This window comes from Ovis canadensis, chromosome 1 (assembly GCF_042477335.2).
Source record: "Ovis canadensis isolate MfBH-ARS-UI-01 breed Bighorn chromosome 1, ARS-UI_OviCan_v2, whole genome shotgun sequence".
Lineage (NCBI taxonomy): Eukaryota > Metazoa > Chordata > Mammalia > Artiodactyla > Bovidae > Ovis > Ovis canadensis.
Genome location: NC_091245.1, coordinates 236568948 through 236587125, shown reverse-complemented (window position 1 = coordinate 236587125; position 18178 = coordinate 236568948). Strand labels below are relative to the sequence as shown.

The 18178-nt window shown below is 43.1% G+C and overlaps 1 protein-coding gene and 1 long non-coding RNA gene across 4 annotated transcripts in view; one reads left to right on the top strand and one right to left on the bottom strand.

Moving 5' to 3' along the window:
• Window positions 1–15937, top strand: part of ARHGEF26 (Rho guanine nucleotide exchange factor 26) — a 141943-nt gene extending 126006 nt beyond the window's left edge. For 2 of the 3 annotated variants that reach the window (XM_069580496.1, XM_069580487.1), the window contains 3 exons: window positions 10419–10486; window positions 11668–11772; window positions 13848–15937. In XM_069580496.1, the coding sequence (XP_069436597.1) occupies window positions 10419–10486; window positions 11668–11772; window positions 13848–13990 (316 nt within the window). In that variant the 3' untranslated portion in view covers window positions 13991–15937. Of the gene's footprint in view, window positions 1–5009; window positions 5450–10418; window positions 10487–11667; window positions 11773–13847 lie in introns of those variants that run through there. The other variant, XM_069580504.1, reaches the window with a different exon arrangement.
• On the bottom strand, window positions 4937–17563 carry LOC138435617 (uncharacterized). Its single transcript, XR_011255153.1, has 4 exons — window positions 16461–17563; window positions 14115–14290; window positions 5438–7327; window positions 4937–5165 (listed from the first exon to the last, which is right to left on the bottom strand). It is a non-coding gene; the product is annotated as an uncharacterized lncRNA (long non-coding RNA).
• Window positions 17564–18178: the final 615 nt, after the last annotated feature.

Sequence of the window (18178 nt, the reverse complement as noted above, 5' to 3'; positions counted from 1 at the left end):
CTTCTCAAGCTAACAGAGGGAATGAGTAAGAAAAGGAGCACCATCCCCTGTGTTTGTTTATAAAACAAAGAAATGCCTCTTCCTTTAGGCCTCAGAATTCTTCCAGGAAAGGGCCGGAAAGCCCTGCGACATTCCAAGGATGCTCCTCTGTGTTTGCACCTCTGGGGAGGGACCTTTGGTGGGTGTGGTGCTTACTGGGCTGTGCAGGTGACCAGCAGGAGGACACGCCCAAGGCTAGGGCTGAGGCATTTCTTGAACGCATTTCTTCAACTCTTAAAAATGATTAAATCCCTTAGCGTGTAAAGACAAACCTAGATCTCCTCTGTTTGGGGGAAGCCTCTCTGAAAACAGAGAATTTAGTATGTCTGAACTTTAGATCTTAAAGAACTTTAAGGATGAAAATAAGTCTTGAACACTTCAGAGATGACTGCTTGTCCAGACATTCTAAAGAATTATTCAGCGATGAAGACATTCGTTTGTCATTTTTAATAAGGGAGAAAGTGTGGTTGGTTTCGCTTATGTTTTCCTTTTCTCTGTGTTTATAAGGATTGTTTGTTTTTATTCAGATCTTGCCAACATATCAACAGATCTTTTCCTGACTCTCTCATCCATAATTTATGTAATCTCTGCTGCTGGTTTCTGAGATTATTCCAAGAGAGTAAACCGGCACGTCCAGTTTTTATACCAAGGCTCAATCCTTTTCTGGGACTTTCTGTAGCCCAGGTTCCACCCTTTTTCTTGCCGTGGACTGAATGGATGTTCACTTCCTCAACCAGAAATTCTCAGAATATCTAGTTGTGTCACCCGTAAACCCGCGGGTATGACTCATATTTGTAGCTCTTTAATTAATAGCAAGAGAACATTCCAGAAGATGTGAACGGGTAGCTCTCTCCTTGGGTATGGAAGGAATGACTCCCTCATTCTCCCCTGCTCCCAACTCAGTTACAGTTGCAAAGTAAAAATCTGGACAAATACTTTGGTGCTGGAAAAAAAACAGGACAGTCAAAATGCACTTTTTTTTTTTTTTTTCTCAAATCAGCTGTTTAAAATCCTGGCAAGCTGTTATATGCTGTATTTGGAAGTGTGCAGGTTGGCACTGGGCTACATGGTTTTGAACAGTCAGAGTTTTGATTTGTGTAGAATGTTTTCCTTGCATCTAAGGTTTGTAAAAGGTATAGGTGAGAATGTTTTTTAGCTTTCATATGTGGTTAAACTAGTCCATTAGCAATCTAGTTGAGAAAACAAGGTTTTTATCACCACCCTGGCCTTGAATAATTGCAGAATTTCAGATCAATTGTTTACATTCTTTGGCTGTTCTTTGGTTTGAAAAAAGAATGAGGTCTGTACCTAAATATTCACCTTCTTTGAAAAACTGTTCTTAGTAGAGGCCACCTGGGAATGTAAAATCAGCAGCAATAGGAAGAGGGTGGCTCTTTGGCACAGGGACAGTTCGGCTATCATAAGACAGTGGAATTGTGCAAAAACAGATTAATAGCTTTGATTACACAAAGAATGCAGAAAAGCTCACTGAAAGGAAGTGGGGCAAACACTTGGCGAGCATCTGGGGTGGGCCAGACACTAAGCCAGCCAGAGAGCATGAAGAAGGGAGCTGTGGGTGTTTCTCGAGGATGGTACTTCAGAGTTTTGAAGCATGTAATAAGTAAGATGACATATAAGACAGACAACATCTTGGTTTCTTCAGGATCAGTGTTATGTCTGTTGTTCTGGGAAAATTAAGAAGAGCCCCCTCTTTGGCTCTCCAGAGCATCTTTAGACATGTAGTGACCCTCATCATTATAAGCCTGATGTCCAGCTTCCTCAGCTTTTCCCCCAGATATCAGATGAGATTCCAAAAGGTGAAGTGAATTGCCTGAAATTACACAGGAAATGGGTTGCTGACAAAGATGCGACTTGACCTTGACCTTTCTGATTCTAGCGTTCTGATAATATTAAGCTTCTTCTTGAGGAGCTGCCAACCAGGAGACTATTCCTCTCGCACCTGGCCTTATTCTGGATCTGAAGGGGAGACTCCAGGAAGCCAGTTGCCATCAAATGTGAAAAACTACTAAAATGTGCCTGTGTAAGTCCACAGACTCAAAAAAGGAAAAGGTCTGCGGTAAATTTAGGGCATCATATGATTTGAAATATTTTATAAGGCTGAATAGATGTTGCACCCCCCAGGTTATTTTCCACTTAAAAACTTCCTTTTCTGTTCCTTTGCCCATTTTTCCCACTTCCTGGAATACCCTTCTTGGAACTCCTCACATTACCAGATGTCTCAGGCCTCAGGGCTCACTCCAGGTGCCAGGGCTTTGCTCTGCAGGGAAGCCCTCAGTGCTGCTCCTGAGAGCACTGACTGGTCTTGTTCCTGAGAATTCCGAGCGCTTGCTGCATGCACCGTGCTTGTTGGTTCATTTTTCTCCTTCGGTTCTGTCTCGCCCACCCTCTGTTCTGCCACTCCTGACCCCCCATCCCCACCCCACCCGAAGTCTCCGGGACTTTAGAGCTCAGGCCCGGTAGTAGTGACACACGCTCTTAGTTGCTCCGCAGCACATATGGTCTTCCCAGACTAGGGATCAAACCCATGTCTTCTGCACTGGCAGGTGGATTCTTTACCACTGAGCTACCAGGGAGGCCCTCTTCATCTAATATTAAAAATAAGTGGAAAAAAAAAAAGTGCAGTGGCAACAGTAAAGTCAGACAGTGTGTTCTGGAGTGAGTGTTAGGTGCTAGGGTGGAGAATGTCCTCCAAATTGGATGGTGCAGAAAGACAACTCCGGGGGACATTTGAACTGAGCCCTGAGGGATGAAGGAGAATACCTGTGGGAAAGGGCATGGCCAGAATGGTCCACGCAGAGGGCACAGCAAGTCCCAAGTGCCATGAAACTTGGCCTGAACATAGTGAAAGTGACTAGATCAGAGTAAGTCAGGGGAGAGTGGGTAGTTGAGACACTGGTGGAGCCCGGAGCATTTCAGCAGAGCTATTCCAGTAGGGTCTGTGGTCTGCCAGTCCTCACACTGTTCCTGGCCCGGCCTGAGGGAAACAGTTAAAAACATACAGCGATTTGACATCTCTGCAGTATCAAAGTATGTGATTATTTCAACAGCAACTCATTTTCATTGTATTTGAGAACAGTTGGTCCACACTGAATTGGAACAGGAGTGGGGGTCTTGGGTGGTGAAGACCAGTCCACCCGGTATTTTGAGAAGCACTGGTTTAGAATCACATAAGCTAGAGAGGCAGGTGTGGAGGCAGGAGATTCACTGGGGAGAGCAGTTAGGGTCCTATTATATGAGTCAAATGGCAGCATGGACTGTGGTCTATGAGAGGAGATGGAAACATTATACTGTGGAGGCAGAGGCAACAAGGGCCAGCTTCAGGACTGGATAAGTTGGGGTAGCCAGGAGGGAAAGAGAGGAATCGATGATGCTTTGGCTTGAGCAGCTGATGCCCTGTACTGAGTTACTGCTTAACCATCTTCAGTATGGTGTCTTCCTCTGTCGCCCGGTTGAGGGCACTACATCAGAAGATGAGAGCAGTGGCTTCCTGGGGACCACCCCCAGCAGCCCAGATTTCCTCTTTTTTTACTTCTAATGCCATTTCATTTTGTTAGCCATCCAGCTTTCTTATGCTGACCCTTCTTTTTTGAATTTTTCTCAACCTGTTCTGTGCACTCTCATTTTTTTTCCCACATGTAACCTTTCCTCTCCACTTCCCCTTCAGAAATGCAGCCTTTCTGAAACTGGTCATCGCCAGTACCCTCTGCTTCCCCTAACATGCGCATTCCTTTAATTTCACATTATCCAGTTGGGAGCCTTGGTGCCATTTCTGATGCTTCTAGGTCTGAACAGATCCATCCTGGACTGGTTCTTCCTGAATGAAAGTATATTGCATCTTCCTACATATTTCCATCCCACCACCTACCCCCCAGGACAACCGCATATCCTTTATCTTTTGAGGCGTCCTCAGAGCCTCTAACTCTTCTCTCCACTTCTGCATGGTTTTACTACTAATCCCCACACTCGGCTTGTTTTGTCTTTTTCTCACTCTGTACATAGCAGGTTCCCAATGAGTATTTTTTGGAATTGACCCACAATTAATCAAATTCATTTTTCTATATCCAAGCCAAGGTGGACTTGGAACCAGGTGTAGGGAAATACTGCTTCTCTGTCAATCTCTATTCACTGGGATTTTGTTGTTGTTAGTTTTGTGCTGCTAGAGCAAGTGTTATCTAAATCCCACCTGTTTTTCAACATTTGTTCTCAGGGATGTGGTTAAACCCTTTTAAGGATGTACCTCTAAGCCATACTGTGTTATATGTGTTTGCTTTTTAAAGATCTTAAGTCACTGTATTATTAATGAGACAATAGTCTGTGGAAAATACAGAAGCTGACCCTTGATAAAAGGATGAGGGAAGAATGTTTTCCTATTGTCGCTTCTCCCCCTGGCCTTTCAAGAGGAATGTTGGAGCCCGACAGCCCCCTTTGTCTGCCTTCATTCAAATGAAGCCCAGGCAGCTGCAGCTGGCATGGAGTGAGGCTGTGGCAAGTGGTGTCCTTGGCTTCCTGTGTTCACAGTGGAATTTGGATGGCATTTGGGTCCAGCCTGTGCAGGACATGTTTAGTAATGAACACAAACTTTTATCTTCTATTTAGCTGTAAGATATAATCACCTTAAGCTGCAGTCAGAGGTCCTTCTGAAAATTTGTCTCACAAGATGAACTAGACGCCTAATGGATGTAGTTAGTCCCGTCAGCCATTCAGACAGCCCACTCCTGCGTCTCCTGATAAAGGGGCATTGTTTGCAGGCAGTCTTTTGCTCTCTTCCTGCTTCTGTTAATGACTTAATTAACAGGAAGTAAATAGGATGGAATAAAACTGTAAATAGTATGTCTAACCTACTCTTCACCCTTTAAGAAAAATCCAGAGATGACACTTTGTATGGGAAAAATTTATTTTATGTTGTAGTATTTGTTGAATCTACGTCTAATAATCTTTTACATTTGTAGGTGCCCATCAGGATACTTAATCTTTGGTGATTCCTCATCACTGATATCCAGGAAAACGAGAGCAGGTGATGGCGTTGGCCTTTTTTTTTTTTTCCAAGGTAGTTGACCCAGTTCAAGTTAACTCTAGGATGTGTGGACCAGACTAGGTCTCATGAGCTGTTTGATAGGACAGACAAGAAGCAATTGATGTAACTATATAGTATGTCACAGAATATGAATTTTAAAACTCTTAGTGAGCTTGGGAACTACTTTGCTTTGGTTAGATTTTTTAAAATAAGTTGAGCTGATACAGCTTTATAAAGTTTTGTTGCACAGCATTCATGAGAATGTTTTCTGCCCTGTGGGTTTTCTTTGGATCACATATTGAATTCATCTCATTGAACTGAATGTGTGAGAGAATGAACAGAAACAGCGGTCTCCATGATCACCTTAGGAAGGCTCAGGGGACTTTTTCTCCAAAGGCCATGGGTACAGGAGTTTCAAAAGGAACCATAAGTAAACTTGCAGGCTGTGAAAAGGAGCACAAAAGGTGTCTGGTCAAATGCCATTTTAAAAGGGGTAAAGGAAGGTCAAACAGCAGCTGAAGTCTCTGGGCTTCTATTGAAAAGCCAGGACGACCCGCTCCAGTAGAGAAGCCCTCTGCGGGCACGTTCATTCCCTTCCATCTCACCCACACTCCTGCCTCTTTCAGTGTGCATGTCTTTTCTAGCAGATGCCTGATACACAATGAAAGTCCAGCCTGGCTGTATCTTTGACCTTTGTGCAGTTAAGTTTAAACCTGTGCATAATTATATAAGGGACAGGTCAAGGTGCTACGATGGCTGACTTCTGAGTGGGGAACTGGAGGTGCATCATTCCATGCTTGCAGACAGAAAGGACTGCGTTTCCAGATATCTGTGTCAAAGGGGTCTCTCCTCAGCTCAGTCTCCTTTCTCTCCTGGTCAGATGGGTTTTACGGAGAAGGCACCACCCCAGCACAATGCAGGATGCATTGGATTCTCTGTGTGTTTGTCTTTTGCTCTGATCCCTCACTGATGGCTGTGAAGAGCAAGAGACCCCGTACTACTCACTTAGCAACCCCTGCCTACCACAGCGCTCCTGCAAAGGCAGGGTGAATGCTGATTGAAAGGAGGAGTCAGAAGTGCCTTAAAAGTTGACCTGCCTCGGGTCTCCATTAGCGGCCTTGGTTGTTGACTCTGGGACTTTGTTTGGGCAGAGGGAAATCTCAATGAACTAGGTTTGGTGTGGACTGTTAATTTGTGTTGTCTCATTGTCCCTAGAGAAAATAGCTGTCTGCTTGTGAGCCCTGGACCTGATATCTAAATTTAATAATGGGTATGTCTACACCTAGGGTTTTCTTGTTCTTAGAATTCCATTTCACGTGGAGCAAGGCTCCTCCCTGCTTTAGAGATGCAGCGCTTTCCGCCTCACGACGGGCGGGAGCTCCTTGGCACAGTCTGTGGAAGCCCCGGGTAATGTCGTGTGGTTTTGATGGCATCTCAGAGGGGGTGGGGCTGATCCCATTGAAGCCCTTTCAAGAAGCGGCTCCTTTCAGCAAGGCAACAAGGAGTGTCTTGTTCTGTGCCCTGGAGTCCCTGTGAGGGGCCGCTGTGTCTAAAGGATGCCATTAGCATCCAGGCAGTATGCCATAGGAGCGAGATTTCATCTGGACTTCTGGAAGCCAGCTGCAGGGTGAGGCTGCCGCTGAGACCAGCCACTCAGGGCCAGAGAGTGTCTACACTGAAGACTGCAGACGGCAGTAAGGGCTGTGTGAAGATGCCATGGTGAGCTGGACGTGTTTGGATATGGCGTGTGGAGACACGGATCGTTTCAGGTTACGCTTGGCAAACAGCGCTTCCATCCTTAAGATATTGTTTAGTTTTCAATTGCCTTTGTACTTTGGAAATTCTTGTTGAGCTTGAATTAAAAAAAAAAAAAAACAAACTTAGACCTAACAAAGGGATTATATGAAGAGGTTGTGCTTCACTGCCTCCTTATACAACCTCCTTAAAGCCCTGGACCTGTATTAGAGAGAGATCAAGTTCTTGAAAGCAAGGCTGTGTCACAAGTTTCTATATGAACTTTGCATATTACTACTTGATACAGCAGCTCAACCAGGAACTGGCCTCATTTTTTTCTTTTAAGTCTGTCTGTCTTTCAGCAGTTTCTATCCTTCCTGCCTCCCTGGTTATTTTGTGAGCACTTGCTAAGGAGCGCAGCCTCTTTTATCCCTGGCTGCCTGGCTTACAATCTGACTGTACCACTTAGAAGTTTTACTATGAGCAGGTGCTTAACACTCCAGACTTCAGCTTCATCCTCTGAAAAAAAAAAAAAAAAAAGGTAATAATTTTCAAAATTGTTGTAAAGATGAGATGGTACTCACTAAATATAAAAAAGCACCATATCTGGCATATATGCAATCCCTTATACTATTTACAGGATTCAGTTCCTGTCCTGGGGGAATCTGTGGCCCAGGTGGAGAAACAGATAAGCCCATAAAAGATGGGGTCAGTGTGCGATGAGTAGTAACAGTTTAGCAGAGGTCAGTGTTTACTAGTTCCTGTTATGTGCAGGCAGATACAGAGATAAGGTGCTTGCCTTCAGGAAGTATGTACCTTCCTAGCAATGTGACAGAGCTGTGTGGAGGAGGGCCTGGGGACAGCATTACCAGAACGGGATGATGTCAGAAATGTGGTTCATGCTTCAGAGGAGGCCAACCTGGAGGAGATGAGCCTTGTGTTTTTAATACTGGGTGAACGTTTTAAACAAAAGAAGCCAGGTATCAAAGTGGACAACAATATAGGATTCCATTTTCATAAAGTTCAAGATAAGCAAAACTTGTCTGTGTGATGGAAATCAGAACAGCAGTTACCTTTGGCGGGAGTTCATTGACTGGAAAAGAACAGAAAGGAACCTCCTGGTAGGTCTCTGTCTTGATCTGGGGGTGTGAGTACATGGTTGTACCTAAGTAAACACTTACAGATCTGTATACACTTAAGAATAGTGCAATGTTTTATGCGTGTTCTTCAATATGATCTTGTTTAGTCCAATGCTTTTGTGACTACATGGACGGTAGCCCACCAGGCACCTCTGTCCATGGGATTTTCCAGGCAATACTAGAAGGAGTTGCCATTTCCTTCTCCAGGGGATCTTCCTGACCCAGGGAACAAATCTGCGCCTCCTACATTGGCAGGTGGATTCTTTATCACTGAGCCACCACAGGAAACTAAGTAGTGATAATGAGTGGACACAGCTTGGTTAAAAATAGAGGAAAGGTCATACTTAAGATTGAGAAGAACAGGAAAGGTATGGAACAGCATGTCAAATCCCCAACTATAAAAAGTTACTGTCTGGATGGAAGGATGGATACATGTCAGGGAATAAAGATGGAATGACGGAAGCATCTTTCAGGTCCAGGCTACTAAGGCATCCTTATGGTAGTTCTTGTCAGTTTTCTGAGGAACCTCCATAGAGGTTGTACCAACTTACATTTCTACCAACAGTGCATGAGGGGTTCCCTTTTCTCCATACTCTCTCCAGCATTTGTGATTTGCAGACTTTTTAATGATGGCCATTCTAACTGGTGTGAAGTGATATGTATTGTAGTTTTGATTTGCATTTCTCTAATAGTTAGTGAGGCTGACTATCTTTTCATGCGCCTAGTCGCTCAGTCATGTCTGATTCTTTGCAACCCCATGGGACTGTAGCCTGCGAGGCTCCTCTGTCCATGGGATTTTCCAGACAAGGATACTGGAGTGGGTTGCCATTTCCTTCTCCAGGGGATCTTCCTGACCCAGGAATCAAACCTGGGTCTCCTGCACTGCAGGCGGACTCTCTACTGTCTGAGCCACCTGATAATTAGTGAGGTTGAACATCTTTTCATATATGCCTACTAGTTAGTCATCTGTACCTCTTCCTTGGAGAAGTGTCTAGGTCTTCTGCTCATTTTTTGACTGGGCTTTTTTTAACTGAGTTGTATGAAAGTAAGAAAGTTAGTTGTTGAGTGTGACTCTGTGACCCCTTGCACTCTAGCCCACTAGGCTCCTCTGTCCATGGGATTCTCCAAGCAAGAATACTGAAGTAGGTAGCCATTCCCTTATTCCTGGGGATCTTCCTGAGCCAGGGATTGACTTTCTAGACCCAGGGATGGAACCCGTCTCCTGCATTGCACTTCACTCTCTCGAGTCACCAAGGAAGCCCTATGAGCTGTATGAGTTGTTTGTATATTTTGGAGATTAAGCCCTTGTTGGTCACATCATATGCAAGTATCTTCTCCCAGTCCATAGGTTATCTCTTCATTTTGTTTATGGTTTTCTTTTCTGTACAAAACCTTGTTAAGTTTGATTAGGGCCCATTTGGTTATTTTTTTATTATTATAAGGCATCCCTTTCTTAAGAGGTAGAGTGTAGTAGTAGAAACTGACCTGGGTTTGGGTCACTTACTTTGGAACTTCTGTTCAGTCTTCTCATCCTTTGAACAGGCTTTTGGGAAACTTAAAGGAAATAATGGATCTCAAGTGGTATGTCTGACAAGAGCTTCCTAAAAAGATTTTAAAGTGTGTATATTTGTGTGGTTTATTTAATCACAGTCCTAATATTTGACTGTCCAAATCAGAAACTTGGGGTTACTGTATTACAGAGTAATGTTTGCTCATCTTAAACTTTTGATCTTTTAGTTAAATAATTGTTTCGTATAATTATAGCTTAATATAAAAAAATCTTTTTTTTGAAACCTTAAAAAGTTTCTTTTGTCTGTAATCACTAAACCACTTTAAGCATCTGAGAACAGAGAATTTCTAGTTCACTAAGGCTTATATTTGGCAATGTTTGTCGTAGGAGGACAGAACAACTTTAAATATGGCAGTTTTTGAGCTTTCTCATTTATTTGGAGATGTGTTGAGTGTGCAGGGAGGAGAGAGGAGGGGGTGGCAAGAGAGAGATTTATTAGGATTTTGTTTCATGAAACTTTATTTTGAAATGTTAAATATCAGGTTGTGAGTGTACAGAGCATCTTTTTGTGACTATAATATATGAGTGGGATGATCCCCTGATGAAGGAAATGGCAACCCACTCCAGTATTTTTGCCTGAAAAATCCCATGGACAGGTGAGCCACAAAAGATTCAGACACCACTTAGCAACTAAACAACAACAAACTGCCATATGAGAAATTCCACTTAATAACAAGACAGAGTCATTCAGAATCTCTTGACAATGACTTGTTTGGGGCTTATTTACATTTTCCAGATTGTCATTTTAAAATAACTTACCTTGGTTTTGAAGACCAGCCGCTTACCTTTCTAGAGAATCTCTTCCCTGTTTTAGGGAAAATAAGCCTTTACATTCTAGAATATACCTAATTCTGTAGCTAAGCACTGTTGAACCTCTCAACTGGATGTTTCCTGCGTTTAGGAGTGAGCGAGCCCGCTGGATAACTGCCCTGGGACACAGCAGTGGGAAGCAGCCTCCAGATCGGACCTGTAAGTACCCGGAGGGCTGACGATCTGAAACACAGAGAGCTCTGCCCCCTGCTGGTTGCTGGGTTGTTAGTGGTTAAATTCCACACTACCCGCTTTGTAAGTTTCCAAGGTTTCCTTCTTGCTGACCCACATTAGCACTGGGTACACACCCTGCTTTGGAAGACAAGGGGACAAATTCCAACCTGAAATGCAGTTCTTTAGTCTATAAACGTGGCAGATCATTGCATAGCTTTCCTGAGTTTCTTAAATCACCTGCAAGTTAGGTGCATCATTATATACAATACGATAGTGAGAATAAAGTTAAATTTATATTGACCGCCTTGCTTGTACTATTAAGCTCCTACAGTTCTAGTTTGTTAATGGGCAGTAGTAGCATATTTAAACCTTCTTCATACTAAAGTGTATTTTTAACCTTAAGGTAAATCACTTTACCCTTTTGTTATTAAATAATATTGAAAATATTTTAATTTTCTAGGGAGCTAGGAACTGACACAGTGAAGGGTAGTGCCATGTGCTAAGCATTTTGCTTTGACGTTACGCTGCTCTGGGTGATTCTAGCTGGAAGGGCAAATTCAAAGAATTGGGGCAACAACACTGGATCTCCTGGAGCACTCACAAATCACAGCTTAAAGTCAAAGCCAAAGTGACTGGCTTGACATTTCTCTGGAATCAAGTTTCATATTAAAAAACAAAGTAAGAACTCAGGTCAGCCAGGAGCAAGTCGCTGAAGTAAAAGTTTGTTAGGATCTAACATTTGGCTGGAACTTCTTTTATTTCTGCACTTCTCTGGCAGCTCTCAGGTGCTGCTAGGTGGGCTGGGGCAGCACCCTGGGTGAGAACAGGAGAACTGCATAGATTTTGGGTGTTATCTTCAGCTGCATGGCCTTGGCACATACCTAATCTGTCTTGCCTCAGTTTCCCCCGTGGCTGTTTCTAGTTGTATTGTGTGATGTATCTAATGACTTATCAAGGCTATTTTTGAGGGGATTCATGTATCATAAAAGGCCTCTCTTGATTCTGAGCTTCTAATTCTGAAGCTCTTGGCCAAGTAAGGGAGTTCCTAGAAACTCATTTCTGCTTCTTTTTGGAGCCTACCTTTTTTCTATCCATGCTGGCTGAGTGAATGCAAATTATTGATTTGTCCCTGTTTCATTTCTCATTATAACCCCTTTCCCCCTCAGCACTGACCCAAGTGGAAATCATTCGATCATTTACTGCCAAGCAGCCAGACGAACTCTCTCTGCAGGTGGCAGACGTGGTCCTCATTTATCAGCGTGTTAGTGATGGTGAGTGGGAATGTTTCAGTGGGGTGATGGTGGTCCAGCATTCAGGGTCTCATTTTATTGTCAATGCTTATGTCCCCTAACCTTTGGTTTTCTCCTATGCACCTCTCTCTCCTTTATCTACACATTACTGTTTCTAAATGTTTTTTAATAAGCTGCAGTTACATGGCTGTTAGTCAAAAGGAACCGTGAAATGTTTCCTTCCTTCCTGGTCCCCCAGTGACCTAGTTCTCATCCCCAGAGGTTCCTCCTTCCTCATTTAAGTCAGACGGGGGACAAGATGGCAGAGTAGAAGGACTCTAAGCTCACCTCCTCTCATGAGCACACAAGAATCACAACTGGTAAACAGCCATCAATAAAAAGACTGGAGCCTCCCCAAAAAATATACTATATATCCAAAGACAAAGAAGAAGAAACCCAACAAGATCAAGGGGTGCACTTAGGATACAAGCAAATCTCACATTCCCTCCACCCAGGTGGGCGACCCACAAACTGGAGAACAATTATATTACAAGAGTTCTCCCACAGGAGTGAGTTCTGAGCCCCACTTCAGGCTCCCCACCTGGGGTTCTGACATCAGGAGAAGTAGTCCCCAGAGATTTGGCTTCAAAAGCCAGCGGGAGTGTAGGCTCTCCACAGGTCAGGGGGAAGTAAGACTTCACTCTTGGAGGACATATACAAGGTCACGTGTAAGCAGAACCCAGGGCAAAAGCAGTGACTTCATAGGCACCTACATCAGACCTACTTGCGCGTCTTGGAGGTTCTCCTGAGGAAACAGGAGTCAGCTGTGGCTCACTGTCTGGACACAGACACTGGTGGCAGGCATACTGGGTTATGTTCAACCACATGACAATCCTGGTGCCTGTCATATTGGCTTATTAGTACCAAGGCCTGGTCCTACCCAACATCCCATAGGCTCCAGTAATGGGAAGCCTCAGGCCAACAAACCAACCATCAGAGCAGGAACACAGCCACAGACTCCCTAAAGAATTCCTGAACTCACAGCCACCTGTAGACACAACCCATAACATGGCCCTGTTGATTAGCCATGTTAACTTGGCCCATCAGAGAGCCAAGACCCAGGTCCACCTACCAATGGGAAGGCACCAGCTAGCCTCTGGCCCTTGGGTGATGTGAGCTGAGTGTACTGTTGAGATATACAGGACATCCCCTGTAGAGTGCCACTTCTCCAAGTTTGAGAAATACAACTAACCTTCCAAATACACAAAAAAACACAGAAGTTTAGACAAAATGAGATGGCACAGGAATATGTTTCAGACAAGGGGACAAGATAAAACCTCAGAAAAGCAACTTAACTGATGTGGAGATCAGCAATCTACCGAAGAAAGAATTCTGAGTAATGATCATAAAGATGACCTAAGAATATGGGAAAGAACAGATGCACAGAGAAGTTACAAAGAGTTTTAAAGAGTTATAAAAGATAACCACCAGGCAGAGTGGAAGGATACAATAACTGAAGTGAAAATCATACCTAGAAGCAATCAACAGGAGAATAAATGAGGCAGCAGAATGGATAAGTGAGTTGGAATACATAGTCGTGGAAATCGCTGCCATGGGACAGAATAAAGGAATAAAAACAAATCAGGACAGTTCGAGACTTCCGAGATAACCAACCTTTAAGGGAAAAAAAGAATCTGAAAAAAAAAAAAACATATATATATATGTATAACTGAATCACTTTGCTGTACACCTAAAACAAAACATTGTAAATCAACTATACTTCAATAAAAACATAAAGTAAAAAAAATTACTTTCTCGCTACCCAAAGCATCATCATTCCTTTCTTCAACTCGGCCCAAGCTGCTAAGCTCTCCCAACCAGCTCACATCAGGGCCTCTGATCATGTCCTGCCTTTCATCATGACATGCCATTGATTCCCTCTTGAAAGGTTTCCCTCTGTTCCACCTCTCCCCTCACCTTGCACCATCTGTGGTATCCAACCTGGGGCAGAATGCTGGCTCTGAAATTTGCCCCTACGCTCCTCCCTTGGAGCCAAACACAATCAAAATTCCTCCAAATACTTGGTGTCCCCTGAGACCTCTGCTCTTTTTTTGCAGGCTGGTATGAAGGGGAAAGACTTCGAGATGGAGAACGGGGCTGGTTTCCTATGGAATGTGCTAAGGAGATAACGTGCCAAGCTACAATTGATAAGAATGTGGAGAGAATGGGACGTTTGCTGGGACTGGAGACCAACGTGTAGCCTTTCCAGGGGTATTCTGCCACTGCGAGATTTGCACTACATCATGGTGGGCTGGTTGGTTCAGAGCTGGTTTTGATGTTAATTTTAACATAGCCTAGTTAATTAAAAGAATGGAAACACTTGCCTTTAAGTTTTCAGGTGGTTCTGTTCTCTCAGGAGAACAGCTACTGGACACAGTTAGTCCGCAAAGCTCAGTCTGTGCACAGAAATCCTTTTGCAAACCTCTTTAGGTTAACAGAATAGCTGAGCAGTTCACTTCAGGGATCAGGCTGCCTCAGCGACTCCTCATTGTATCATGTCCTGGCATAAAAAGAAAATACATGTAAGATGTTGCATCCTCATTTTCTCTATCTTCACTTAACCAAGAATGTATATTAGCTCTCTTTAAACATCTCCTTCACATAGTTCTTCCAGTAGTACCGAGGTTTTATGTCTTAAAGAAATGCCCAGTTTTGTAACTATTTTTCCTGACTTTTATATTTTAGATCTGATAGATTTCAAAAGGAACTGCTAGAGTTCTGAAGGTGAGCCCAGCCTTTCTAAACCTCTTCCCACAAAAGGGAAATTGACACTTGAATTTTTGTCACCCCTTTCCTCATTGGAAGGGAAGGAGCCTTAGAAGATTTTTTTTTTTTAATCTTTCTCACCTGACTTTGGTCTTAGGTAAATATATTCTAATAAAACATAGGCTACTCTAACAGCATAGAATTTAGATGCCTCACGTATGTGAGAAAATCTTGAATATAGGACAAGGGTCCTGCTTTTTAAAAACAGACTCAACTGAGCTGATCAAATGACGTGAGGCTGCTTTGCCTTCAATAACATGAAGTTTTGACAGTTCCTACTCCTATTTGCAGAAGAAAATTGGCTGAAACATACTTTAACCATTTCAAAGAAGGTAAAATTGGACCTTAAAAGGCATCAAGAAGCCAGCATGGTACCTAATTACAACATAACATTTTGACCTTAATGGGAACTCATTTTATTTGCACTAAAGGCCATGCTTGCTGGATTTGAAGTCTCTTAACTATGGGTATCTGCAGAACTTTATTTCTTCCACTAGTACAAGGACAGAGAAGAGTCCTTATAATTGAATGTTTTCATAAAGAGGGAATGGCGGATTTGGAAGAGTGAGGGGGAGGAATGATTTTTTTTTACTGGCAGCTACTTTCCACCTCTACTCCACTCTGTTCCACGGAGGGCCTGGCAAAGGGAACACCATTCAAGGACTCAGGTCCACGTCTGACACGTCCCCAGCTACCGTCTGCCAACCAGTTTATCTGTTGTAACTGCAGAAGCCGTGGCAGCTGTAGCTGCGTCGCCCCTGGATCACTCCCCATTATCAGTGGAACATTTCTGGGTATAAAGATATTCCAGGTCCTGAGCAACTTGAGGTCTGGGCCAGTCTGTCAGTAGAGAATAGCAGTGGACTTGGCTAGTGAGGTTTCAGTGTTGGTAAAACAAACCACAGACTTTGGAGGAGAGGCTAACAAAATTTAACTAATGGGTCATTTTCACGGAAGGAAAGTAAATGTGTTGCTTTGCAGAGACCAGTTCGTATTATTTTTTGCTAATACCCTGTTAAAACTAAAAATTAGCAACTGTATGAATCCTGTATCAGTATGAGATGTTAAACAGTTCTGGAAATATGTGCATCTTATAAGTCAAAGCCTATTTAGCAAGTGGGTTAATACTGTTTATTAGATAAAACATTGTTTTATAGCAGGTATTAACCCATTCACAATGTTTCATTTTCAGTTCAACTGTGAGTGACACAGTATTGTTTTTCACACCCAGTTCAGTTTCTATGTATAGCTTCTCTGAATTGTACAATGACTTCATTCAGTTACCTGTGGAGAACAAAAATATTCTTTTTTGTCCCAGTGAAATGAGATTGCTTGTACACTTTTGGCAAAAATATGTGAGTTTATAAAGATTTTGCATATACTTGTTCTTTCGTGCTAATGTGATTTAATTTACTGTAGGACGTGTTCATTTTAGTACACTTAAGTTTGCTGCGTTTTGAGCTAAATCAGAGTTCTACTCAAAAGGTATCTGTAGCTAATATGAAAGCTGTGTCTGATCTGTTTTGGGTATATGTGGGCCTCAGCTGCTCTAAAATGCTGGGGCATTTTTAAGAACGGAACCATCCTATTTCTTAAGAGTTTCTACAAAACCTCATGACTGAATAGCTTATCTCAACTAATTCAGTTATTAACCCTTGGAGTAAACACCTTATTGTTCTCTTTGGCCACTCAGTATCTGAACCTTCGTACTTGGGACATTTACCCCCTTGCGAACCTTGGTGGAAGACAAAGAATGACTGTATTATTTCCACAAACTCAGTGGCTTAAATAACATTCCTTTATGGTCTCACAGTTCTAAAGTCAGAAGTTTAGGATGGCTTGGCTGAATTCTCTGCATATAGTCTCATAAGACGGGGAATCAAAGCATTGGCTTGACTACTTGCCAGCTCATACGTGTTATTTGCCGAGTTCCATTCCTTGTGATTGCTGTATGGAGCCTGTTTCCTTGCTGGCTGCTGGAGGGTGGGCGGGTGGGACAGTGCTCACTGCTTCCAGGAACTTAGACTGCCTTGACTTGTGGCTCCTTCCACCTTCCAGGCAGCAGCGGCATGTTCAGTCCTTCTCACACGTGGAACCTCTCATCTTATGCTACCAGTGGGAGAAAACTTTTAAAACTCATGTTATTAGACCCTCAGAAAAATCTCCCTTATGAACTCAAATTCAGCTGATTTGGGACCTTAATTAGATCTGTGTAATTCCTTGGCCATGCAGTATAACCTAATTGGAGATGTCAACACTTAGGAAGCAGAGATCATGGGCCTTAAGATTCTGTCTGCAACAGTCTTTACAACACCTTAAAATGCTAGTTTTCCAGCATTCTTTGCAGCTAAAAGAGAGCTATGTGATAGGATACATAGAGGCATCTCTGTTGCATTTTCACTCAGGTAGTGACAGACCAGGGGAGCAGAGCAAGAGGGAGTATCATCTCTGGAGTAGCAGGATGCACCTTCCTCTTTAGCCCATCCTCCGTGCACTAAGTAACACAGACCACAGTACCTACCACCACTTCCTTTTTGTGGGTGTGGTCCCTAAAGGGCTTACTCTCGGGAGGAAACTCAAGAATCTCAAGCTTCACGTTTTTGGGATTACGGCATACCAACGTCCTTTGGAGGAAACAAAACTTCATTCTGAAGAAAGCTACCATCATCTTAGTTCTCAATTATTTCCAAAAAAATTCTCAAATGAAAGTTTAAGCAAAAAAAACAACAACAACAACAAAAAAACACCAACCTCAGACACAGCATCTGGATACAGGAAAAAACATACACTCATAAGAGAATTCTTAATAGTAAAATCAGTTAAGTCACCAACCTCAGACACAGCATCTGGATACAGAAAAAAACTGATACACTCATGCTGCTGCTGCTGCTAAGTCACTTCAGTCGTGTCCGACTGTGTGACCCCATAGACGGCAGCCCACCAGGCTCCCCCGTCCCTGGGATTCTCCAGGCAAGAACACTGGAGTGGGTTGCCATTTCCTTCTCCAATGCATGAAAGTGAAAAGTGAAAGTGAAGTCACTCCGTCGTGTCTGACTTAGCGACCCCATGGACTGCAGCCTACCAGGCTCCTCCATCCATGGGATTTTCCAGGCCAGAGTACTGGAGTGGGGTGCCATTGATAGTAAAATCATTAAGTCAGTAAAATTGCTGTATTTATGGTAAAAAATCCACCTGCCAATCCAAGAAATGCAGGTTTGATCCCTGAATTGGGAAGATCCCCTGAAGGAGGAAATGGCAACCCACTCTGGTATTCTTGCCTGGAGAAACCCACGGACAGAGGAGCCTGGCGGGCTGCAGTCCATGGGGCTGCAAAGAGTTGGACAAAACTGAAGTGACTTAGCACGCAATGATATGTTCTCAATATAAGTAAAAGCAAAAATATAACTTATTAAGTCCAAAGTCACAGCTTGAGACTTTAACATAGCTGTCTCATTTGATGTGAAAAATAAAAAGTGTAAAAAATAGATAAAAAGCAATGAAAGTGTAGCAGATGGAAATAATAGGCTTCTCTAGGACATGCTGCAACAGTTTCAGCACATACATTAAAGGCACAGGTAGAATATTTAAATTTGACTACTTCCTGAATTGTAAGGCAAATTTC